The following is a 27995-nucleotide window of genomic DNA, read 5'->3' on the forward strand; positions in this document are numbered from 1 at the left end:
ACCAAAATTGGTGGTTAAAACGCTAATCCCCTCATGGGGAAGCCACATCTGTCCATGGGACAACATAACAGGTTTGTAAATACAGTCCAGTACAAAACAATTTTTAGATTAAAAAAAAATCACATCAACATCTTCCAAAATAGTTCTCTACTAAAACCATTCAGAAGAACAGATACAAGAACACAGGGAAAAAAAGCAAAGAGAGAAACCTGGACAATGTCAGGTTCAAATTGTCGTGTTTCTTTGAACTACATGACTACATAGAGCATCAGAGGGTAAAAGGTGGAATGATTCTTTTCTTATCTTTATGTAATCTAGAATAGTAACTATTTTTTTCCCCAGGCTAAATTTATATTACTACAGAGAGAAGATAAATATACAAGATGAGAACCACCACTGAAATTCCCACACAGTCCTCACGGGGAAGTCCAAGTAAGCAGGAGACCTGCCTGGAGAAGCCTTTAACTGTTATATGGCTAATCCGTTTGGAACACCTTGTTCTAAATGGAGAGACAAAAGAGATTTGCTGTAAAGTCTTCTACTTCAACTCCCAAGAAGACAATAGTGGATTAGGTGACCAGAGAGACTACTTGGAAACTTCCATGCTTGTGGTGTTTCTGAGTCATGTCTTCAGTCAGGGATAAAGCTGATTTTGAACGATGTGGCTCATGCTTCAGCAATGTTTTGCTCTAGACAGATGGACCATATGGAAACTATGAGCTGACTTCATACACAGGACCATGATGAGCCAATGCAACATTTTTATGTTTTCTGTTTCTATTCAAGAGGTCTGGTGAACAATATATTATTGTAAGACATGGCATATTATGTGCCGTTGTTTCAATTCTGAATGGTGATTATTTTTGATGTCATAGTTGTTTAATACAGGGGTTTTTTGTTTTTTCTTTTTTAAAAACACACTTTCATTTAACAAAAAAGGGCTGAAATATTCTGGGTGTTAAATATACTCCAATTCTTCCCTAAAGGTACTGGCTTGCTTTGATGTATCAATAAAGACATGGTCCAAAAGGGGGAGGAAGTTATCAAAATCACAGATGTTGAAGATTTCCTTTCGAACAAGACCCAGTAATAAGCCTTAACACTTTTCTGAAAGATTCTAACTACCAAAAAATAAAATAAAATTACAACGCCAATTCGCTGAGAACTAGAAGACAAGTATAACCCACTAGACAATTAGGCTGGGGGATACAGAGTGTTCATTCATAGTTTGCTGCTTTAATAATTATTAGAGTAACAGCAAACATTTCACTTAAAGGTTAAGAAAAATCCATAGCAAGCCTTTTTTTCTGGATTGGGCTTAAAATTTAATGAAAAACTGTGTTGGTGAAAAAAAATTATAGTTGTTGGCACAATATCAAAATGGAACAAAAGAACAGCACTTACGCGATTACGCGTTTGTATAGGATGTGGGCGGGCTAAAGAATAGCTGAAATTAATATGTGGAAAATCAGTGCACTGGTTCCTTAGAGGGATTCAGGAACTATCATCTGTACTCACTCAGCTTATAAATCTTTGCAAAGGCTATGATGAAAAATGATCATGTTTCATTATTATAATTAAAATATAGTGGTCTCAGACGCTTTTCTAAAGAAACAAAAATATGAGACAAAAATAATATGGGTACAATAGTTTAAAAAGGAGAAGAATTTAAGGAACTATAATTTAAATGCTTTTTCAAGGAGATTTGTTAAAACATAATTAGATTGTATGCCTAAGATTAGGACAGAATAACAAGATTTCCCCATATAATAAATGAACCTTATATTTTACAGATTGTAATTCTCAGCTCTGGTATTTTCTATTTTCATCAGAGAAAATCTTCTAGAAAACGATAAAATTTGCTCACTCCAATTCACTATGATAACTATGGGAGTGCCGTGTTTCTGCTGTATTCACAGCAAGTCGACAGGATCAAAGCCTAAAACTGACCAATTTTAATTCTATGTTAGTAAGAATATACAGATTTGAATATATACAGCAAGGTATATAGATTTGAATATATTGGTGATCAAAAAGTGAATCTCTAAGATTAATTTTAAGGTAATAAATATTGATAATCATATGAAATAATTCAGACCTGAAAGAAATAAATTTCTTCTACATCCTCTTTCATTTTTACCCTGCTTTAAAATTTTGAGAAGACCTTTACCCATTAATTTTATCTTGGCTTATAACTACTACCTGTCTCTCTAGGAAAAAGATGGTTAGCAATTGAGATTAGAATTCTAGTCTTGTGATTCCCAGTCTTTTACTCACTCTCACAGACCATATTTACTTTTATAAGTTGTCTATCTTCATTGATAAAATCAGCTATACAACCACCAAAACTTGTCGTCTTCTGGAACCACATCTACTCTTTAAAGAGCTTTTGAGGGCAAGAAAGCAGTTCTGGGAGCTACTTGTCCACAGCCTCGAAGTCCCATGAGATCCTACAGACAGCCCCTGTCCAGAATGCACGGGAGCAGCAAAACGTTTCTTACAAAATGATATTTTTGTTTGGTGTCATGATTTTAAAATATGTATCTTTAAAGATGCACTTGTACTTACAAACAGGGTTTTCTTAGAACTGGCACATAAATATTTGTATACTATTTATATGATGTAAAGGGAAAAGACCTTGTTAACTCTTTCTTGTGCCTTTTTGTTTTCCATTCTGTTAATTGCTCTTTCTCCGAGCTCAACTGTCTCTCTCTGACAAATTTGGTCTTCTTTGTCAACATTTAAGTCACACGCTAATATTCTGGAGCAGGAGACAATTTTATACGGCATGGTTTTTTCTCACTTAAGACAAGCACCGCTACTTTAGAACACAGGGACGCAGCTATTGGTCAACTGCAAAATAAATGTGTACTTTTCATCATTCCAATGAGATATTGAACATCTTTTCGAGACATCGAACAAAACTTGATGGGCTCATCAAATTTTATGAGCCCAAGTACTACACATAGCCTCAATATCAAGAGGAGACTTAAAATGCATGGCACAAGAAACACGTGCTTTTTAATGAGACCCACTAATTTTAACTACAACATTTAAATATTTAATGTACGAATAACATCATTGTTTCACTCTGTCTGTTGAGAGAGAATAACTGTGACACTTCTTTTTTTCGTTTTTTTTTTGCAGGGAAAGATTCACCCTGAGCTACCATCTGTTGCTAACTTTCCTCTCTTTATTTTCCTCCCCAAAGCCCCAGGGCACAATTGTACATCCTAGTTGCAAGTCCTTTTAGTTCTTCTACATGAGCTGCTGCCACAGCATGGCAATTGATTACTTAATTAATTTTAAGGTGTGGTAATTAATTTGTGGTGTGGTCCCACAACTGGGAACTGAACCTCAGCTGCCGAAGCAGAGAGAGTGCCGAACTTTAACCACTAGGCCATCAGGGCCAGCTCGTGTGATACTTCTTTTTTTTTTCTGAGGAAGATTAGCCCTGAACTAATATCAGTTGCCTATCTTCCTCTTTCTCTGCTTGAGGAAAATGAGTCATGAGCTAACATCTGTGCCCATCATCCTCCACTTTATATGTGGGTTGCTGCCACAGCATGGCTGACGAGTGGTGTAGGTCCACGCCCAGGATCTGAACCCGCAAACCTGGGCAGCTGAAGTGGAGTGCATGAACTTAACCACCATGCCACGGGGCCGGCCCCCTGTGTGATATTTCTTAACGGTGCATCAACTTCTTCAGGTCATTGGAGATATCACATTCTATCTACAAATAATTCCAGTGCATGATGAATTGTGTGCCTTCTACACACGATGATGCTGCACACACTAAATGCATTTCCAAATGCATGTAATTCACTTTTTTTCATTAGTGAGATCAACCTAAATTCCATTTTTAAAAATAGTAATGAAACAATAAGCTAATGCCATGTATAACAGATGTGTCAGTAAAGAATCTTCTACCTTTTGCTTCTTTTAGTGTCCTATTCACTTTGCACATGATCACTGGGGTAAAAAGGAACATTATCTTACAGCTTAATTCATACATTGGATGGAGAAGTAGGTAACAAAGTTATAGGCCTCTATGCTATTTGCACATTTCTTCTAGGAACAATGAGAAAACCATGAGGAAAGCAACTTTATAAATATGCAGGCAAAAAAAAACCATTCAAAAAAGCAAAGAACAATTCCAAATATAACTGAGAAGATGACAAATGGCGTGAACTTCTCAAAACACTCTACAAATAAAACAGCATTATTCAACAGGATGCAACAAAATTGGAAAAAGAAGCAACAACACATCATGAGACACGAAATCATCTGAAAGAAGCAATTATGGACACGAGCCACACAGAGGATTTCTTTTCTTACTTGCACAAGTATCTTGAGGGGTTTGAAAGGTCTTTCACCATGAAGCACTCGCCTCCATTCACACAGAAAGTTTTCTCCTTCTCTGCACATTTTACAAGATGGCTTGTTCCGGTTGTAGACGTAGATGTGGCTGGATAGAAGACAGACAAAGGGAAAGGTTTATATCCATCTCTCTCGCTTCTAAATAGACTTTATTCTTAAATTCTCTTTAAAGCAAGTGTTCAGGTAAAGTACGGCAACTCCACTAACCTTTCAGGCTTAACAAACAACAGCAAAGAAATCAAGGATTTTCTCGGTGTAATTAAATAGGACAAAATTATAAAAGGATAATTATACTTAATTAATTTCACTATAATGAAATAGGAAAAGAGGCTCAACATTTTTTATATCCAATATTTTATCTTCTAAGGAAGTTGGAAACAGAAGATCTATTGTCATTAAGTAAAATACATTTTCCAGGAAGGCTCAAAGACAATGATAGAAAGTTATGTCAGTGCAACTCAATTTCCATATCAATTTTTTTAATAGCAACTAATTATTCATTTTGAAAATTATGTTTTATATGTATATTGACTTTACAGTTTTTAGACGTAATGTTTAGCAAAGAAAAATACAAGGTGGCTTATTTACTCCTAACGAGAAAATTACATATTATTAATTGGATATATGTTATCATACAGATCAGGGGCCACTCTATTGAAAATTTCCATTCTACTCTAATTTCCACTCAGAAGCATAGTGTTCAATGTTATACTTTTACTTTTTATGAAAAGTATACAATTATACTTTTTATGAAATGGAAAGACAGTCTAATATTGCTGCAAATATAGAATAAAGCACTACAAAATTCACCCATTGTGAATTAGGAGCAGATATAAGTGTTAATTCTGGTTTGCAATGTCTTTATGTGATAAGCTTGATATTCACTTGTCAAACTTCACAGTTATCTGAAAGAGAATCTGAAAACGAGGCCTCCACCATTAGATGCATGGATTAAATGAAGCCAAAGCTCTCAGTCCTGAGACTTTAAGGACGTTTAGTATCAGAACTTCTCCCCACTTACAGCACTGGGAATACCACAGGTAATGTTCAGTCTCAACCAAAAAGTATAATTTACATAATGTTTATCACTGATATTATCAGGATGAAAAGCAAAACCAATATGTCAAGCCAACGAAGATTCTATTTACTTTTGCAGAAAAAAATATCTTTAGACAAAATTTTTTTCTTGTCTACTGACTGATTCTTAGTGATTTTTAATTCTTTGTCTTTATTATCAATTTCTATTTTATTATTTGCATGTGAAATTCAGGTGTCCTTGTTTACTTTTTTTGACCTGTCATGTATTATTTGTCCATTTTCTTCTGCCTTTCTTTTTCATTTCCCGCACAATCCACATTTTGTTTTGACTTTTAACCCAATTTCTCCTCCACCTCTGCTAGAAGTTTACTCTACTTGATCAAAATACTTAACATTTGATTATTCAGTTTCTGAATAACTCAAGACCTTTCTTGCCTCTTAATCTCCTGTCTAAGCATGTTTTTTGACCATTTCACTACTCTCCGCATGGCTTTTAGGAGTAACAGCACAGGCCCAAAGTCAAAATGACTTACACTTTGGAGAGATCTGGTTCAAATCTATCTCCTACTAGCTTTGTGTCCTTGAGCAAGTCACCCAGGTGCTCAATTTTTCCATTTAGAAAATAGCAGTAATAGCACTCAAAGGACTTTTTGCAGAAATTATAAGTAATTTAGGTAAAGGAATTGGCACAAAACTGTCACTCGAGAATAATAGCAGGCATTATTACTGGGCAAGTGGGGAAGGTATTTATCAATAAGATAAAGCTTGACGATGGAAAATCTGGGGATTTCAAAGATGCATGCTATTCTTGAATCATTACTGTGGGTAATTCAGAATTGGGTCAATTTTCATATTACTCCCACAAAAAGTCCTTTTCAAAATGCATTTCAAGATATCCTTCACAGGTTTACAAACCAAACAAAAGGCATCAGGGAGAGAGAGAAGGGGGGTGATTTTACTCTCTATTATCAGCTATAATTTACCATTTTTATTAGGAAGAGTGGAATGTAATTTGCATCATTTGGTCTGTAAAATTATAGAGTAGACAACATTTCTATAAGTCACACAACATAAATTTTAACATACTATTATATCTTCATGTGAAAACTGTTTACTTGGGTGCTATGTATTAATATTTTCATCCATGGCAACTGTTTTTAAAAAATATTAGGAGGAGGTTTGCTTCAAATGTTAAAGGTTTTGTGCTTAAGACTTTTAACTGCTGACGCTGACAGGATTCTATGGGATGACAAATTGGCCAGGCTACCTTTGCTGTCCCGGGTGACAGCACTGCATGGACCACCTGCTGTGTGCTGTCACCAGTCATTCCTGCAGAGGAGCTCTGAGCCCCCAGCAGACCCCAGTGGTCTCTGAATCCCTGACAGGTTGCTAAGGATTACCCATCACCCAACCTGAGCAGCAAACACCGCACCAGGCTCTTTCAGAACAAATCCTGAGGCTTTTACTAAAAACAACAAAACCAGTATCTCCCCAAAAGAAGATACTCCACAGAAATTGTAAACTAACAATAAAGATTAGCAGCAGTATAAGCAAGAGACAGACACATCATACCTATTCTGTGGACGTTCTGATCTTGTGTTATCAAATAAGTAAGATTAATATGTTACAACTAGAAATAATCCCTTTCGTTTTAGTCCTTTAAAAATATTTACCCCTGAAATGATTATCCTTTTGATGCTATCCTGCAGCTCTGAGTTATGACACATTCATTTGAAAAATTCTTTGATCATTACTTGAAACTAGTAATGGGATATTTGATAGTAAAATAATTCTTGGAGAAAATGAAGTAGCAACTATCTCCCATGGTCACGACCCCTCATGCTTTGTACTTTTTTCTTTTAGCAGCAGCGAGAACAAAAATGATCACGGAATTGGAAAGCAGCAATTAACTCCCAGGTGATGTGAAGTGCGAACTGACTGGGTACAGCTGTTGTGAACCAACAGCCAAACACAGGAATGAGCTGTAATTGTCAGAAGAACCTGGGATGGAGATGTGATAGATGCACCCTTCAGATGTTTGCCAGGTTTCCTTTTATCCTCCTTAGTTGCACGCAGTGCACAGTCAGTCCTAAGCAGATCTATAAATTTTGCAGCAATATCCTTTCTCTTTGGCTTACATACGCTGTATTGCTTTGTTTCCCTTTGGTAAATCTGCCAGAAGTTAATGAAACAGACAAAGTAGTTTCTTAAACCAAACTATGGAAATAGCATTCTTTCTGGGGGAGCTGGGAGGAGTTTATTAGAGGTGAAGCTAAAGGTTTTGCAGATAGAATAGTGTTTCAATAATATAAAAGATGACCCTCAGAGTTGTTCCTGGAAGTAAGTGAAGTCGATCTCACTCATTCAGCACTTCCTAATCCCTGCCTCCCTCTGCTTCGTGACTAGCTCGTCATAATTTGGGAGTTTGTCATCTTCTAGTAAGTGCTAAATGAACAGCAGTTAGGAACACTGCAAAATATGACCCCGTTGTTTTTATGTTTGCCATTTTATGAACACTTAATCCTAAGCACACTTTCCTCGGGATGTTAGCAACTTCGATATTCTAAGGAGGAAAGTATAGATAAAGCATAACTCGTTAGCCTTCGCAGTGATTCCCTCTCGACCTGATCCAGTCTCTCCTGGTGACGTAGGTCAGGACTAGTGACCATCCCCGGACAGGCTGGACAGTTCTCTGACTTAGCTGAGGATATGGAGACTAAATCACCACTTATGGACTCCCAAAATCCCGAACCACACAATAGGACTTGCTCCTACCTTCCTTCCCCTCCTCCTTCCTTCCTTTCCTTCCTTCCCTCCCTCCTTCTCTCTTTCATTCCTTTCTTCCTTCTATTATGTGCAAGACATAATGATAACAACTAGAGTTACTGGGGTTAAAAATTATAAGGTTGTGAACAATTCTCCCTAAAAGGAGACCTTTCTAGATAAAATGTAGTGAAATGAACACTGGAGTTCGTGAAGAATCAGGTTCAAGGCTCATCACTGCCCATTACTAGCTGCGTGATACTTGTCAGCGAAACTGCCTTAGAAAATTCAGCTGTAAAAATGAGATATCACAGGGTTGTTGTGAAGTGTGATAAAATACTTTGTCAGTTGCAACACTGCACACAAACATATGATACATTACTCTTACCAATGGCATAAACATGGAACAAATAGAAGCAAAAACATTTCTGTGCAGACTCTGGAATTATATATAATCAAGCCTCAAATGTTTCTTAGTAAATCATTCTTCTATAAAATATGAAGAGAGAGTCTAATTTGGAGGGGTAACCATTACATGATTGCAAAGCATTAAGTAAATATCAATCATCTACTGTATTTTAACTTTATCATAATTGCTTTGTCAAAAATTTATAACCTCTAAACTTGACTATAAAATAAATGAAAGAACAATTTGAGTAAAAACCCCAACAAACTAGCATCTTAAGTCTGTGATCATTTTCAGCTTTCAAGATCCACACAATTCTTTAAAATTTCTAATTGAACTTCCACGTTACATGAATTAAGTGTACTTACAACATGGTGTTATTGTAACAGTTTAAAAACTCTAAAATATTAAAAAATAGTGTGGTGTCCATGGTATATGGGATATAGTATAAACTGTTTATAACTAAACATTTTGGAAATCACATATTATTGCACATTTTTATAAATACACAAAAACCTTGAGGAGTAATTAAGTGGCCTCTGTTTGTTACTAAATATTTTCCCATACAATCACACAGTATTTCCTGTAGAATGTCAGGCTTTTTCTGCTGAAGGCAGCCTGAGGAGAAAATAATACTGGAAAAGATGGCTTACTTTCTTGCTTGTTTTAAGTGGTGTTTTACTTATCGGTGAAGTAGACAGAAACAACAGACCAGGGCCATTACACAAATGCAAACTGCTGATAAGAAGCCACTCTATTCTTCTTTGAGAATTAGCAGGAATTAGCAAGAGTGTACAGTGTTTACCCCAAGGAGCAATCATTAGATCCTGTCTTCTCTGACTGAGCCCTTATTAGTAGTTTTTAGGACAATTCTTAATGATTTATTCGCAGAAAATGAAACTAAATAACTCCATGCAGTTTTCTCAATGAAATATATAGATTTTAACAATTGTTACATTTCAATATGAAACTGTCGGTTGCTACAACAGTACAGGTTTTTTTTTAAACCTTACCTGTGATATCTTCAATGGCTATGTATTTAGGAATGTGCATGCTTTCTTGCTCTTTGATCTCCCAGTTAAAAATAAATGGAAATTATTATTCTTGCTCGGAATATAGCTCTTCCACAATTATCTACTACAAGCACTTTAAACTCCTACTGGAAAACCAATGCTTATGTGGCTCCTGAAAATGAAGCTCCGGAGCAGAAGCTGAGCAGAAAAAGCTGTGCTACCTAATGTAGCTTCTAGAGATGCCAAGGGGATGACAGGGGGAGCCATTAGTTTTCCAAAGGAAAAGTCCAGAGCCAGACTCAGAACTACTGACGCATTGTCATTCTGGGTTGGCATTTTTTTCTGAGCAGTAATTCAATCCTTTGCTGAATAGCAAATAGGTACTTGAAAAGGAAGAAATGTCAGGAGGAGATCAAAGAAACTCCAGTGTACTGACTTGGACGTTCCCAGAACCAATATTGTGATTTGAAGTAGCATATCATCATCTTGGCCTCTCCTCTACTGAACTCTGCTAAAGAAACAAAAAGGGAAGCCAGAGAAGAATCATCATGAGACCATAAAATGGAAGGAGAACTTTCTAAACTAGAATTAAGGCATCTCACCTTATGGACCTAAGGACTTAGCTGATAAGCTACAAGTACTTAGAGGTATTTAGACTACCTACAAGGTGAGAGTTTGTCCAAAGAACAAGTTGACACCAAGGGCCAAGGGAGATTACTTGGTTTAAGTGACCAACTTCAGCTCTGGCATCATTTAGACACACAAAGAATGGTGAATTACAAAGAATCTTAAGATATTTTATAGTTTATCCCATACTTACAAAGAGAACACAAACTGTCTCAAAAGAATAGTTCTGTAGTCTTTAATAAAGTACCTCTAGCAAAGAATTCACAAAAGTATACAGGGGAAGGCTGCCCAAGGTCACACAAGTGCATTAGGAAATGCTTGCTTTCTGTTTCGTTAAAAGTATATTGGGGCTGAAGTAGGTTAATAAGATTGCCTTTAGATTCCTCTCTGTCTTACAAGCTCTCTGGGCAGACCCTAATATTATTTCTTCCTTCTTCAGCAGAATGAAAAGTGACCTTTGGGTGTTTCTCCTCATAAAATAAAATTATAATTTTTGTTGGAACACTGATCTCATTTGTAGCTAAACAGAAAGCAGCTTCTAAGTTTCCAGCAATTGCTGAGCAAATGATTTGGTGTCATTAGATAGTGTTATCCTTAGAAAAATAAAATTGTCAAGTAAGGTTATTTTTTAAACATACAAGTTGCTATTTTTTTTCTGACAGTGCATTTCGCTCAGTGTAATCATCGTAGTCTCCTACTTCTTAGAGCAACATCTCAATGACATAAATGCCTTGTAGGATGTCATAGCTTTTCTAAAGAAGGACTGTCTTCCCACAGTGCATCACTGGTTGGGTGGTGTTACAAGAAAGCTACATTTTCTTCCTACAAAGCCAATAATCTTTTCTTAGCTAAGAAGCCAGCTCCAGAAATACAGCTCTGATAGATATTTTCTAATAATCGCTGACAGTTTTATATGAGTATAAAATTTCCATAGCTGAGAGGTGACAAACTTTCAAGCTATCCCTTGAATCTCTTCCCATCAATATCTATTCTAAAAGGAGTAAAATCCTTCTAGCCTGCAAAGTAAATAGTAGCAGTCCATTTGACTGGCTTAATTTGATATATTTATAGATCTCATCAGGCTAAATGTAGAAGGCACACATTCTTTACTTTACTCTGCATTTTCTACCAGTATCAATTTGGTTGGGAGAAGGTCATGTCAATGTAGAAAATGTTAACCTCTCAATTTCCAAATCAGTCAGAAAGTTTGGAGCAGCAAACACAACAAATCAAAACAAAGAGGACTGATCAAGGATTCAGTTATTCAGAGAGCTGCCGAAATTACCACGTGACATTTAATGACATAGGTTGATTTATTCATCAACGAAAACACATTTGGAAGAGAAAGTAGATGAAAGGTCAAAAGATAGAAACTATGAGGCAACTTCATAATCTTATTCAACAAATTTTTTTAAAATCATGGTATATCAAAAAAATAAAAGCCATATGGTCATTTCAATAGATACTGAATCAACCTTTGATGAGATTAAAAATCAATTTCTACAAAACCATCTACCAAGTACTCTTATCCCTCAAAAATCAAACCTGAACTTAATCAAGTATCCAGATACAGCTACTAATTTATAGGCAGTACATAGGTCAGAGGAACACATTAAAAGACATCATGGGATGCAATCAGCAAAATTCAGACTATGGAGAACTCTACAGGGCAAATAACTTAGTTTCTCCAAAAAAATATTAAAAGAGGATAAACAGACAAAAGAGCTAGAGCTAGAGAGAGATAAGAGGGTAAAAGAGAGAAAAACACAAAATATAGGCATTTAACTCTTACCTCTCTAGTTAAAAGACATATCAACCAACCAGCGTGTGAAACTTGATCTTGGATCTTGATTCAGTTATAAATATATGATATTTATAACAGGAAATCTGATCAGTGATTAGATAATTAATATTGCTAAGGGGTTATTAATTTATGTGTGTGTCAATGTATTACAGTTATGTTTAAAAATAGTCCTTATCTTTTAGAGATACATACTGAAATATTTATATATTAAATGATAAGATGTCTGGGATCCGCTTCAAAACAGCAAGAGGGAAGGGAAGTGAGTGGGATCAAGATGAAACAAAACCGGTAAGTGCTGAAGTGGATGATGGTTACATGGAGATTCATTATACTGCTCTTTGTACGTTCATATGTTTAGTATGCATATTTAAATGTATATTATACGTATGCATGTTTAAATACATGCTTATATATGTTCAAAATAAAAAATTTAAAAAGTATCAATTTCAGGCTTTTCAAAACATGTCTTTATAAAGTAGAATTAGAATGATATTCTTTATCTTCTAAAATAATCTACTTTTAGTCAACAACCTTGAAACTCTAGGGGAATTTTCCACTAATGTCAAGAACAAGCCATGGATGTTGACTACCAATGCTATTATTTAACATTGCTCTGAAAGTTCCAACCAATGAAATGAGGCAAGCATATAAAATTGTGGTATAACTGCAGGAAATGAGAAGTTAAATAATCATTATTTGAAGATGACATGATTAGATACCAGTTTTAACTAGGAAGAAAACCCAACAAAATAAAGGGATCATATTCACAATAGCAACAGGAAACATAAGTCAATTAGGTGAGCCAGGCGTGAATCTAACAATAAATATGCAGAATAGGAAATTTTTTACAATAAGGGTGATATATTAAGAAGAGGAATTAGGTCTGTGCTTGAAGGAGAAGAAGGCATTCCATTAAAGGGAAAAGCAAATGAATTTGCAGAGGTAGAAAAATGAATGTCCTGTTCAGTGAAAGGCAGCAGTTCAGTTTGACTCGGAGATGGACTGAAAATAGGGAGGTGAAGTTTATGAGGCTATAGAATAATAACACATCCGTACCAGAGAAGCCTTTGATAACCTGGCTGAAATTAATGTTTAATCTGGAAGCCAAGGAGAGACTTGAGTTTTTGAGTAGGGTCATGATTAATAAAATTCATGATCTATTCTATAGCCTTTGGAAAGGGAGGAAATGGAGATGAGGAGACCAGTGAAGAAGCTCTAGGTGAGAGAGGAAGAGTGCTCAAACTAGCACACTAATGATGGGAAAGGAATAGGGGTTACATTCAAGAAATAACACTATTTATATTTATATACATTAACACTATTTATATTTATATACATTAAAATTAGGCAGGAGATATATGCTGGAGTTCATTTGTATTTCACACCTTGTATTGCACTTCTTTCTAAGGCATTCAAACTTCTTAACACACATTTTCTCATTACTCTTTACACAGTCTAGGAAATACTCATGACATTAGCAGACAGAGGGACTGAGGCTCATTTTCCATATTCAATACTCACTGGTAAAGTTAAAATATCTAAGTTGCAGCCAAGACTACGTGAGTGATGCTTTCCTAATTCAACTATACCACATGTCTGTTGATATAAAGGAACCTATTAAGAATAGACAGTACCTTGGTTGGTCTGAAATTATCAGTTACACAGATGATCAAGGCTATGATGTTCCTAAAAGTTATGCAAGCATCTTCATGACAGGAAACGATCTCTGACAAATACTTTAAGTAATCTAAACTTTCAGTGTTTGGCACAAAGAAGCCTCCATAAAAGTATATAAAAATGGAGTCTAGGCAATACAGACACAATCTTCCAAGGGTTTCAGGTTTGAGCCAGGCTTCTCGATCAGTGGTTCTGTAACGCAAGAAGCCTGAATAATATTTCTTAAAATGGCACCTCTGCAGCTCTGAAACACCAGATTGCACAGTGCTACATACCATTTAGCCAAATTACTGCAATTCTGTGTTTGTGTGATGGCTGTGGACATAAATACCCAGATTCTGTTTCCATAAGCACAACATTTTCCTCACTGAGGTCAGAGGTTGCTGCATATAAAGGAGGAATGAAGTAGTAAAAGCATGTTCGAACATATGAATCTTGCTCTGTAACACTTGGCTAATTTCAGTCCATATATTTTCCCAGAACTCTCTGGAGTTCCTTGTTCCCAGGTTCGTGATCAGAATAGCAACACATCCCTTCCTGTAACATAATGTGTTATTAAATGTGTATCTGCAGTTTTTAGGTTCCCAGCACAAATTCTGCGTAACCAAGTAACACATGGAAATCTAACTTTTTTCAATACCGTTATTGTCGTTTCACATGATCAGTCTGAACAGGAATAAAACAAGCTTTCAAAAAACACATAATTTTAAATGCTTCACCTCAAGAAAATTTTTTGCTCTGTCCCCTAAAGGCCTAGCTGGTCCCATAATACTTAGCTCATAACAGGTCTTGTTTCTTTAAAGAGCATATACTTTTTAGGTTAGACATGGGGGCGGCGAGGGAGGTAATATTACAGGCAAATCCTATGCCTTTACAGGAACTGGGCCAAAATGATAAATTAACGTCAACTAGTACATGAGGCCTAAAGAAGCTTTCTGTAAAGGCTTGAGTTTTTTGTTTTGTTTTGTTTAATTTCTGGGCCTCTACACTCAAACTTAACAGGCACCTGTTTTTCTACAGTTGGCATTAAACTTTGTGAAAGGAAACAGGTGCACGCTTTGAACTTTTTTCCCAAAGTATACAATATTTTTTAAAAACTGGAGCCATGTGTTTAGTGTCTTACTATCATCACCTGGCCTGGCTGTTATATATATATATATATATATGTGCATCATTCAGTTGTTGGAAAAAACTCAAAGGAAATCATCCTGCTTACAGTTAAACTGAAAAAGGGCATGTGGAAGCACATAGTAAAAAAAAAGTACAGTACAGGTTAGGGTCTTATCAAAGCTTGCCTGGCTGTCTCCCTGCACTGCCAGAAACAGGCAATATTGAGGTCTACACATAGGATCTTACTTATAATTAATTAGTTTTATTCCTGGTAGTCATGTATCTATCTGTGTATATGGACTAATAAGACACTTCCATCTCCTGGAGCTATAACAATTCAGGATGGCTGAGGTCTTCCCCCTTTTAAAACATAACCCATTTTTGCAGACACTGCAAATATGTGTTAATACAGATATTCGTCCTTTCTATCCATTACTAAGGTGCTTCATACTCAAGCACTAATGGGAAAACAGCTTAAAGCAGGGAATCGTGGCTGTTCAGCACACCAGCTGTAGGGAAATCACCACTCTGCAAAGCCACCTAAAAATCAAAGCATGCAGAACCAAATCCTAGGCCATGTCCACTTTGCCCACTTAATTCCGCATATTCCCATACAGGAGTCAAATGTCTTCAGTTGAGATTTGTCATTTATTCAAAAGCTTGCAAGAAATCAAACACTGCAATACCGAGTGGTGTGTCTAGAAGGAATCTGCATTGCTATTCTGCTCAAAAAGGCAATGCCAATACCTAGTGAGAAATTTCCAGTTCAGTAACTACAGAATCCAGTGATGACCATAATGGGGAGACAGAGTTAGTGATGCTTCTGAAGCCCACTGAAGGAGAGTTCCCAGATGTCAGGCAAGTTCTGGTTATATTTCTAAGCAGAAAACAAGGCCTTATTAGGTAAAACAGATCTCGTTTAGTAACAAGAAACCAGACCTCTGATCCTCTTCTTTAAAAAGCCCTATTGGATACATGGCTTTCCCCTTAAGCAATCCTAACTTCTGAAGAATTTTGCAATATAGAACACTTTCGTTGAAAGAGTCAGTGGATTACACACCTTCTTGGTCTGTTGGATACTCAGTTCCAGGGATGTAATTGGCTTTTCCACAGAGAACAGCCACAGGCGGAAGTCCCTTACTGCTGAGAAACTCTCTTCTCCTTGCACCTTAATGGCCAATGTTCTATACCAAAACTCTAATGGTTGAATTCCTCTCAAAGTCTCAAGAACTCAGGGAAGTGAGTCATTGTTCTACAGGAACCACACAAGTCCCTGGAATTAAATGGTGACAATTAAAAAAGGATCCTAATTACCAGGCAGATGTTGTAAGAATTCAGCAATCTGTCATTGCCCTTTCATACTGATCTCTACCAAAAGGTGATGAGAATCTGTCAAACGGCTCCATGGATCTATCACAGCCACTGGACTGGGCCTGAGGATCATGCTTGGCGAGCTAACTCCCCATTTGCCAGAGCATGCTGCATGAGTGTGTGTGTGTGCATGCACACGTGTGCATGGGTGTGCCTGTGACTCTGGCTTTCCTTTCCTTGAAAAATTAAACTGCACCCTGTCACCCACCAACTGGAAGGCTGCTTTTTATTCTTTAGTTTTTTTTGTAGAGAAATAACAGGAACTGAAAGAATCATTGGTAAATAAGGATGTAGGCTATTTTGTCCTTAACTAAATCTCATCACTCCTGTAACCAAAGCTCTTTTCTTAGAGCTAGGAAAGTGCTCAAGATATCCCATGGTTTTCCTCCCATTTTTATTTTCTACTCTTTTTGTTTGTTTGTTTTTAGTCTAATCAATTGATATTAGTTCATCATAAAGCCAAACATAATTTTAAGCAGACTGAACATAAACTAATTCATTAGTTAACAATACTACTAGAATAAATGAGTATTCTCTAAATTCTTCTAAATTCAATTTTATCCTTTGCCAAATTCAATCCTCTAAATATCGGCTTGGTGATTTTGTTTGTTTGTTTTCATTTTTTATTTGTATGTTTGTTTTCAGGACTCGAAGACCATTTCGTATGTGAATTATTTTAGTTGTAAATGACAAATTTTAGTTGTTCAAAGGTGAATGAGCAGAACACATGGGTGAACAGATGGAAATTATAAATGAATGCATAGTGTCAAAATATTTCTTCTAAAGTCAGAACTAGGCGTTAAACCCAGAGTAACACGCACAGAAAATGCTGGCCACACGTATTTTTAAAATTAAAAAAAAATCTTACCCATGAATGTCTGAGAGAAAGGAAACAAAAAAGTTTAATGGTGGATGTATGGGAGAGGAGAGAATAGGAAGGATGCTGGCTCTGTGAAAACTTAGCACGTCTTGGAACCTAACTGAATCTGAAGTTCAATTAGGAAGGTCTGGGATGTCAGTGTTGTAACGTAAATAAGGCTGTCATATCCTTCAGGGAATAAAGTCAGACAGTCACAAGAGAGTTTACTGAAACTTGAAGGACACTTGATGCTCAAGTGAAAGGTGGATTCTTTTCCCAGTTTGTTCCTTCCTATTGAATGCACCACATTCCTTGGGCTGACAGGCTGGAAAATTGCAATTTATGGTAAAGTCTAGCTTCAGACTCTGACATGAAGTTGGAGTTTCCTATGTAGAACTATAATATAGCAACATGGCAACATGGAAACAGAAATTGAAAAAGTCTAATGAAATGCAATCTATTAAATGGGCAGTGTGATCTATGTTGCTGGAACGACACTCCAGAGATAGATAAACTAAGTAAACACGCAAAGGTGAAAAGAGAGAAGGTGACTGAGGAGAAAGTGAGTTGTGGGCTTCTGACTTGTGGGACCATGGCTCCAGGCTCCAGACCACACTACTGATCATTTTAGCAACTCTGCGAAAGACGTCACAAATGATCCAACTCTAGAGATAAGAAATATATCTGATTTATGAAAACTTTCGCTCTATTTTACAAGAAACTCTGTGGCCAGACATAGCATGAGGTCAGAACAAAGTTGCAACTGTTCTTAGAACAGACAATCATAGGAGCAGAGGTCCAGACAGATAAATTCCATCACTATCATAAGTGATTACAAAAAATACCAGGGGTGGCACTAAAGTCTTAACCATAACTGCCCTAAAGCACTTCATAATCAAAATAGCAAAGAGAACATGCCCTCAATGCTCAGCTAAACTTGACGACTTCACAAGGTAGAAGGTAGACGAACAGTAATCATTTTAAGGAGGTTGACATGGATACGTACTGATGCCAAAGATAGAAATTGCTATGGCGTAGCATTTCCAGTTCCCCAGGCATAATTTAAAATGAGACAAGTTCCTTAAAAATCGTTCAAAAGTTTGAGAACATTCACAGTTGCCGCTAACTCAGAAGAGAATGCTAAATTCCCCAAGACACTTCTCTCATTCCCTACCTCCAACTTCTTTTGTAAAAAATAATAATAATAACAACAAATAGGCCTAATTATCATTCTGTTTAAGGCTACTAAACTCCTTACAGGCAATTCTCACTAAACATGTCATCCAAAATGGAAATCAAATTTAAAAATTACAAAAGGTTACAACAACTTAAATTGGATTATCATCATTGCCTGTGATAGAAACTGCCCTTTTCTCTCCCAGGAGCAGGAAAATCAGAGAGACCATCTTGACTCTTTCACATGCTAGAATTGAGGTCTACAAAGTACTGTTTGGGATATGGTTTCTACAAAGTGTAGGAGACTGAACCATCAGAGTCATCACTGGGTCAAAGAAAAAGGTCCAAGAAAGGGCCATGTCCAGCTTACTATGCACTCAGGCGAATTCGCCAATATCCAACTTAGTGTGAAATCTTAAAAAGCAGTGGCATCTTTCTTGCACTACAATAACTCTTCTGTTGCCTTTCTTACTATAGAAGAAATGTCTATCCATTCTTAATAGTCATATTTCTAGAATGTACTCATCATGAAATATATCCCAGTGAAGCCAAGAGTTAAACACCAAAGAGCATGTTAAATATGCTCACAACTAACTCCCAATTCTACTGGTTACGTTCTGGCTTTAAGGTAATCTTCAAGGCAGGTCAAGAGAAAAGCACAAAAGCAATGAGAAGCAGAGAGAAAAGACATTTTATGGTTGTAAAAATGGAAGCAGTTCTCTGGATACAATATTTTCTTCTTAAGCATCTTCCTTTCTATATCATAAAAATTCTATCAATTTCTCCACTAATCTTGTGTTTTGTAGTAGAAATCAAATTCACCTAGCCCAGTAGGTATTTGGCATTGATAATGTTCACTGTGAATTGTAAAGGTATATCTTTTGCTTCTATTCCTTCTGGCCCCCTTTTTTTGGAGGGGAAATAAATACTAAAGAAAACTCAAAAGTTATCTGTATGATAAAGGCAATATGATTCTTAGCAAAGAATAAGACTGATATTCATTAAATATTTACAGTGTGCCAGATACTCTAGCCCTGTAGTCAACACAGAAACCCTAAGAAATAGGGAATATTTTATCTTTTTACAGATGAAGAAACTGAGGCTGAAAAGGTGAAATTACATGCCTGTGTTCTCAGTATAATAAGTAACATGGAGAGGAATTCCAATGCAGCTTGACTGCAAGGTCCATAATGTATCCACTAAAGCATTCTATCTCATGATTCTTTATTCCAGAACTACACATGTGACCTTGTCATTAAAAATAAACAACAGAAAATGATATCCTTTCTGCAGGCTACTAGAGAAGCCGTATTCTTCTACCTTCCAGAAAGTATCGCTTTCTGAATATTTCCCTAGGTTTTTAAAATGTATGTCAGAGAATGAGACTTTAAATACTACTTTTAGATTATGCATTCTTAGAAGAGGATGGGAGGCCAATGTTAGTCAAATTGATGCTATTTCGGTCATAACTCAGGGAAAATGCTCAGTCCTCGTGATCTATGACTCCGTTGTCTGTTTCAGAATAAAATGGTTATCTTTTCTGTTCAGCTTTCCTAAGCACTAGAAAACTAAACCAATCCTGAGCAGCCTAAATTGGAAAGTTATCAGAAATTCAATGATGTGATTATCCAGTACCAAAGTGTTGTAATGGATTCTGTTTAACCTCCATTCAAATTATCCTCATTTACTCTTTAAAAATTATTGTAGGAAAATAATCTAATTTTCATTTATTAATAATTTCAAAGTAAGCAAAAACTACCTTTTATTTCATTATGAAGCCAAAGTAAGAAAAATTATGCATGCACGTATTAGAAATGCATGTACAAATATAAGTACATTGAGTTATAAACATTATCGGGGACTTACGGCAGTAGGAACTACTCCAAATGGAATGTTAAATTTAGTTATGATCGCTGTGCAATATTTAATATTTGCATAAGATCTCTGATTGACCTCAATTCAAGATTAATACCACTAGATTCTTTAAAGAATTAAAGATTGTACTCAGCAAAGAGATAAGGAGAAAAGAAAGAAATATATATTCATAAGAGATGCAGATAAATTATATAACAAAAAAATTATCTCTAGTGACATTTGAAATTAGGTTCCTTTTGTTGATTGGTAATTTTTCTTTAACCTCATTTTCACATAACATATAAATCACCCACAAGAAGGTTTTAAAAATGAGTCCTGTGATAGCAACCCTAATTGACAGTCAAATCCTGACAACCAAGTAATTTAAATAAGCAAGTCTTACCAAAATGGACTATCCTAAATAGCTAACATAAGACAGCTTTCTTTTGGTTAGATTACATGTAAACATCACCTAATCAGACTTGCTTTACATATTCACCCTTAACAAAACTAATGCTATAAATCAAAGAGTGGCGGACAGAATTAAAGTGTTTACTAATGGCAAATGACTGCAAAATTGGAATAAGAATGTACACTATAGAGTCGAGTTGCTTAATTTTCATCAGGCTTTTCTCTATTTAGTAATTCAGTAAATTATTTTTACTAATTTTTTATTCAGTTGTCTGTGCCAAGTCTTATCTTATTTAAAATTTGAAATGTTGCAGGGTAAGCCATACATTTGTTGAAAATAAGTTAAAGCTATGGAAGAAATCTGAGAATCATGGAATTTTGTATTTATTTCTGCAGTAAGATAAGATCTGAGGCACACAGCAAAACCATTACATAGTTTTTCAAACTATAAGTGTGTGTACAAGACACGACTAAAATATTGAACTTTCAAATGCACCATTAACATTTTTAGCTTAGTATCCTTTGTTTCCTAAAAATAAGTAGTCCAATATTGAGCAGAAATGCCAAGAAATCAATAAAAAGTAATTAGGAAAAGTGTTTAACGTCCTTGAGAAAAGCTTTGAAGGCAGAAAGGGAAGCTTCGGCATTGTGAGCAGTCAACATTCTTTAGTTTTCTTCCGTAATAAAAAGAAAAGGCAATCATTTAAATTACTTTACTAAAAAAATAACCATAAATATGTCAAGTGTCACCCTGGGCCATATTGCAGTTAATGTGGATGCTTTCCATTATAAAATCCACAACCGAAAGCTCCCTTGGAGAGCTGACTCCTATATGCAACATTAGATATACCCATGTGTGTGATCACAAGCAAGAGAGAAGAAAACTTCATTTTAACAATTAGTTGCTTTAGCTATTTCTATCATCTCTGAGGAAAGATATTGAGGGAAAGGAAATAACAATTATTGAGTGACTTCAACGTGCCAGGAAAAAATACACATGACCTCATAGATCTCTCACAATAACCTGTAGGTTCTGTATTATTTCCCCCACTTATCAGAAAGTAAACACCATCTCAGAAAGATTAAGGAGTCTGCCAAGGTCCTACAGATGGAAAACTGCAGTCAAGACTCACACTCAGATCTCCTTTTACCAAGTCCCTGTTTTCTCTAAGACACCACTCAAGTATTTTGAGTATTTTCAATGGTGGTTCTCATTCTTTTGAGGGTCACAGACTCCTTTCAGAATCTGGGGAATGCTATGGATATTTGTTTACGTGTGCAAATAAAAAACCTAGCATACAATTTTGGAATTTTTAGGGACCTTTCCTCTGAAGCTAATTCACAGTTATTCCATGGATCTCCAGTTAAGAATTTTTCATGTGAGTTCAGACTCTAAAAGACCTCTGACTTCTAGAATTCCGAATACCCAATAACATGATTCTATTAGAGATAAGAGGAAAAGCTATTCCCTTCTATTATTTTTACTTGCTTTGTTTCAGGACTTTCTCAATAATGTGTTAACTGTATTAGGAGCAAATATAAAGAACATCCCCAAAATTATTGCAGATCATGATAAGATAAAATAAATTAGGAAATGAAAGCTTACTTAGGAGTTCGCTTTCTTGTTTTTTTTGTACTATGTAAGTATGAGAAAGGTGAATTAACTGTTAGTACTTTATTTCAAATAATGTCACTACATTTTACAGATTACCTGTGATAATAAAAACATATTTTATTTAAAAGTTGTCTCCATAGCTTAAAAAAACAAACAGTTTGTACCTGTAATTTCAGAAGCTGGTGGAGGGGAAGGGGGAAGAGAGGAAGAGGTCTCCAGTTTTTACCTTTTTATTTAGAGAAGAAAAATGCTTAACAGACTTAGATATTTTTATTTTTAAGGTTGGACTAGCAGTATTTAATACAGAAACCCAATTTTCTGAAAGGCAGCTGCAGCAACAACTTATTTTAACAAAAATCACATTCCTTTTGAAAGAAAAAATACCATGAACTTCTTAGAGATGTTTTTATTTACGTGTTGGTTTTGAAGTGTATAGCTTTAAAATACCAGGGGGCTGTACTTAAGTCTTTTTTATAACATAATTTTTAATGGAAATTAAAATGGAATTACTTTCACATTTAGTAGAGAAATCCATTCATATAATTCTAAATATTGCTGTTCATAAAATATAAATGTGTGTCGTTGCCTGCACAGTCAAAGGTAACACTTTGTTTTATGTTAAACTTGATTGAAACAACCTAATTTTTTTCCTTCTCTTCTGAAGTGCTCTGAAAACAATTTGAAGGCAGCATTTTGCCTTGGTGACTTTTGTTCCTTCTATCTTTCTCTCAAGAGTGATGAAAGATTAGAAAGAGAATCTAGCTCTTAAATCTGTACAATTTTCTTATCCTAGGACATTACTATTACTGATTTTAGGCAATATTTTGTTACTATTACTAATCAAATATAACAATGCATGTTTATTTTATAGAAATGGAATGGCAAATCTGCTGACTCTAATAATTGGTTATAAATTACTCTAATTAACTGAATTAAAGGTACCATTTATCAAATGATGAGTAAGGACTGCATTCAAGCACAAGATGTATTTGTCTTTAAAATGCATTGTTTTCTCTATATATGGATTGCTTTTTATTTCTCCAGAATATTCAGATAATACTGGAATAAAAAAAATAAAAAACTAGTTTCACAATAGGACTTTGTAAATTTACTAAATAAATGAAATTGTATTAACTTTGATAATAATTAAATAGCATTTATCCACAAAGAAACAAGAAGAGTCATTTCTCAAGTTCTTTCTGTTGAAATCGTATTCTACAGAATTCATTTTGACTATGAATTTTAATGACCAACTGAATCAAATTATAGAAATGAGACTAATATTTGATGCAACATTATTTGAGAAGATTTAAAATTCTAAAGGTCTCAAGGATTACTACAAAGGAAGTTTTTGAAGCTCTTCAAAGATGTGCAATGTTTGTCATAATTAGAGGCAAATATTCCTAAGTGAAAATGCTGGTCAAATTTTCCTTAAAATAAATTATTGTTAATTTATAATTCCGTAATCTTGGGAAACGATGTATATAAAAACACCTATACATACTTACACACTCCCTAAAGTTTTTAATTTTCAAGTTGAACTTTAAAAAGATGAATTGGCCATCATATACACAGATGCCTTTTCCCAGGCTCTATGCCAAAATTATTCCACTTGACTTGCCCTATAGCCTATCACACAATGTCTCAGAGAAAACAGGAAAGCTAGATATTTTTTTCTTGTTTACTTACTCAGATCCTTACAAATCCCATGCATCTAGTAGTGGAAAGATAAATGAGAGAAGATATAAAGCATTCAAATATTCTATGCCTACAAATGATCTATTTGTAAATATAATTAACATTTGAAAAATCTTCAGCAAAGTTTTCATCCAAGATGGGCCTCTCCCTGACAGTCACAAACCTTTGGCCCTACGACCCTACTATCAGCTCGGATCTACTAGAGAAGATTCAGTATTTGTGAAACCGGTATATGTATCTAAACCTTGTTTTGGATCATTTTTATCAAGCAGTTTATCTCATTTTGCTAGATCATCTCTCTGCAAGCAGATTCCTCTTAATTGATTTATATCCTGTATAGCCATGAGTGTCTACCTTGTTCCTGTGGCTTAAAATCAGGCCCATCCTCCCCATCCTCTCCAGCCCCCCACCTCTTATATGTTTGGGTTCCCAAAAGAATCCCATTCTTTCTTCTTTTTTCCCCCTCTAATTTATAGCCTAGGGCTAAACCTTTTGTCTTTAATGATGAACCTGATATTCCTGGCTTGGACCACACTCCCTTACTTATAATTTTCTCTGACCCTCTGGCTCCTTCCACTCCTGCTCACTTTGTAAAGCCATCTGTCTGATCCAGCCACAGCCCTCAGAAAAGGAAAATCCTAGGTGCCGGCCCTTCTGTTTGGCCCCAGCCTCCTGGCAGTGTGGGTTACACATGAGATTCCTTCTGCCATTTAATAATCAATAGTCCTTATTTCTTAAAAGTTAAAAGATAATCTGTGAAAGGCAGGGCTCAGTTTTCTTCTCTAGGAGAATGAGTACAGTTCCATTACTAGAGCAAGATTCACCAGCTGTCATGCCTTACCCAGAAGAAAGACTGTCAGATTTAGCAAATATAAATACAGCACACTCTATTAAGTTTGAATTTTCTACAAATAATGAATACTTTTTAGCATAAGTATGCCCCACGCAGTATTTGGGACATACTTAAACTAACGAATTATGCATTGTTTATCAGAAATTCAAATTAAATTCAGTGTCCTGTAATTTATCCAGCAACTCTTAACAGCATACGACATTTTAAGTGTTTCCTTTGCTAAGAGGATGTACAATCTCATACACGCATACACAGAGTCATAAAAACAAACCATGAGGCTGTGTTTTTTCATTTGTTCCTGAAATCGGTTTTATCAAAAAAATTAGAACTACACTATTATATTGTACCTCAGGGATTTCCACTCTATTTCTGTTGTGATGGAACCAAAGAGGGTGGGGGAAGCTTTCAAATTAAAACTCACTTCAAGATAACAAAATCAACCCCCCCACACACACTCTGTTGCCCCTTTCCTTGTGCTTTGATGGACTTAGGATTCAAGCCCAAAGGCAATAATAACAAGAGTCAATAACACTGTCAATAGAAAGGCTTGCTTCTGGACTCCAATCGGTCCAGGAATAGGTACTGCACGAATTCTTAGAGTTGAGTTTTCAACAATATTCCATGTCTATAGGTCTCGCCGCACTGTGGAGGTAATAGCATATCGAGAGCCCCCACATTAGGCTGAATTCACAATAGAAATGCTATGCTCTCAGCATAAGCATCACAGAGTAGAAAATAATTGAGTGCTGTAGGCTAAAGGGAAGAAAAGAGGCACAGAGATAACTTTTCAAACTATCTGTTACTGATACTGCTAGCAGGTTCCCTGAAGTGGAAGTCCATAAGAAGAGGTGGAATACTTTGGCCATCCTATCTTTATTTCACTTGGCCACCATGCATACCACTGACTCAGTCATTATAGGAAACAGTCTGCAGACAGAAAAGAGTAGAACGAATGTTGGCAAAATGGAACTGACTGAGAGGACAGAGATCTGCCTGGTTAAGAGCCTTAAATTTTACCATATGAAGAAGCTAGACGAAATCGGTGTCTGCTGCAGAAAAATCTGGGGAAATGGTATTGGTATTCAAACGTATCAAAATTAGACACAAGGGATGTTTATATATTTAAGGGGTGGAAACTGGGTCCAATTAATGGAAGCTACAGAAACACCAATTTTCAGCTGAACATACGAAAAAAAATTGTAGGGCTAAACAAAGATAAAATGGCTAAGCCTTGGTAGGTTGGACATTTTCTTGCAACTAAAGAAAGTGCAGGCTAGTTGACAATTGTTCTTCAGTGGGACTCACTGCCATGGGGGATAGGGTTGAACTTCAAACCTTTCAAGATTTCTTCCAACTTTGAAGTTCTATGATTTTAAGGAGAGGATTAAACAATATACAAGTGATGCTGGCGGCTTGGGGTAAACTCAACAATTCTCATATTTAAGTAAGATCTGACATGATTTTTACAGATCACAAAGTGCTGCAACTTAACCTTAACTTCAAGCATCCTGATTTTAATTTAGCAACCTGTACATGGTGCACAATGCGACAGAAATTTTTCCCTCTCAAAGTGGAAAAATATCTAATGTCCCTCACAAATTTTCTACTGCTATAAATCTCAAAAGCAAAAATTTTGCTATTTTAGCAGTTTTTGTCATGTATAGCAGAAGCCAGTTAAAATATGTGCTCACTTATCACATGCTGATTTCTATTCCTAAAAGCTATACTTTATGAAATTTAAAAGAAAAATTCATTTGGAAACCAAAGAATATTTTTGTGTTCAGAATTTTAAAATATATTTAGTCATTGAAACAACCCTACATTTTATTCAGTCAAACCAATATTTTCAATGGTCATAAAAAGCACATCCCAATGATCACAAATCTAGAATGACAGGCATTAACTACATCTCTGTCCCCACAGATTACTAATTTCATTGATGAGACTTCCTATAGCTTTTATTGGCCATCAGTAGATGAATGGGGGTGGGGTGGCTAAACGCACTAGGACCAATAAAACCTGCCTGCAAATGATAAATATGAGCTTGTGTGTTCTATGACTTGAAGAACATTATATTTTAGTCACGATTTTCAAGCAGAAACACTTGAATATGTTCCATTAATTTCATGACAGTAGGGGCTAAATAAAGCATAGAATAATCAGACTTACTGTACAGAAATGCGGATGACATTTATGTATTTTTCTCAAATCATAAACTGGTTGGAGCCTTTGGAAATCAGACATTGCCTTTTAATACAGATTTTGAACTACTCCTTTTGTTTGTTTATTTTGCTGTTGTCTCATCATAAAATACGTGATGACTTGTTTCTAACTTTGTCTATATGACATGCAGATTGACCTTCTGGTTCATTTATAAAAAAGCTTCACTGTGTCTTCTGCAAAGCTACTTATACAATTTAGTAAACCTCAGGAGACTTAAGCCTGACACTATCACCGATCCTCCAATGAAAATATCCAGATTATATACAGACCATTGAAAAAAGAAATGATCATGTTGAAGATTCAACTCTAAATTCATTTAATCCAGCTCAACAAATCACTATAAAAATTCACCAAGCTGGCACATTTTTTATTTAGCATGTCCCCCCATCTTTACTGCCTTCCCAGAGAGTACTGAGAGATGGAGAATAGGGAGAAGAAAAATAAGGAAAACGTTCTTTTTCAGCACACCTTGCATATATCATTCCTCTGCTAAAACGGCTGGTGGGCAACCAGCAATTTGTTAAATTAAATCATTTCCTCTGAGTCATTCTTTGTTCCTGGAGGACTACAGCTCTGTTCTATAAAGAGCCATTAGTTTATTAGTGCTTATTCAGCATATTCCATTTTCGCTGATGGTGACTGAAATTAATCAATGCACTGCAATCAGCATGGCCAAAGGAGTCATAGGGACAAGGACGGTAAAATCATCCTTACCCAGAAGTCACTACTGTACATGCCCAGCATGTCCCTAGAGAAAGCATCACTTTTTCAAGGGTTGAATGTGTTACAACAGTGTCTTAATTAAAACAATAGATATGTAGCCATGAGTTGTCTTAAAAGACCTCAAATTAAAAACTAGAGCATAAACTTTAAGTTGGGTGAATACTTTTATTCCAAATACTTGGCAAAATTTTCCTGTGTTGGTTCCAAATATTTAAAATAGCTTGCTTTATTATATTTTTAAAAGAAGCCGTGTCTTGTATATAAGTACAGATTTTCATTTCTATATTTTCCTTCCTGTGAATAAATTGACCAGAAGAAAATAAATTATATTTTCTTTACCCATCAATTTATTAAAAAAAGACATGAGGGGCCGGCCCGGTGGTGTAGTAGTTAA

At 35.7% G+C, this 27995-nt stretch overlaps 1 protein-coding gene across 12 annotated transcripts in view; it reads right to left on the reverse strand.

The window, feature by feature from the left end:
• LOC103559433 (pro-neuregulin-1, membrane-bound isoform) overlaps positions 1–27995 on the reverse strand; it is a 218975-nt gene that overhangs the window by 37915 nt on the left and 153065 nt on the right. For all 12 annotated transcript variants that reach the window (XM_070599076.1, XM_070599075.1, XM_070599071.1 and 9 more), the window contains one exon: positions 4339–4468. In XM_070599076.1, coding sequence (XP_070455177.1) covers positions 4339–4468 — 130 coding nt within the window. The remainder of the gene's footprint in view (positions 1–4338; positions 4469–27995) is intronic.

The sequence above is a fragment of the Equus przewalskii genome, chromosome 28, assembly GCF_037783145.1.
Source record: "Equus przewalskii isolate Varuska chromosome 28, EquPr2, whole genome shotgun sequence".
Lineage (NCBI taxonomy): Eukaryota > Metazoa > Chordata > Mammalia > Perissodactyla > Equidae > Equus > Equus przewalskii.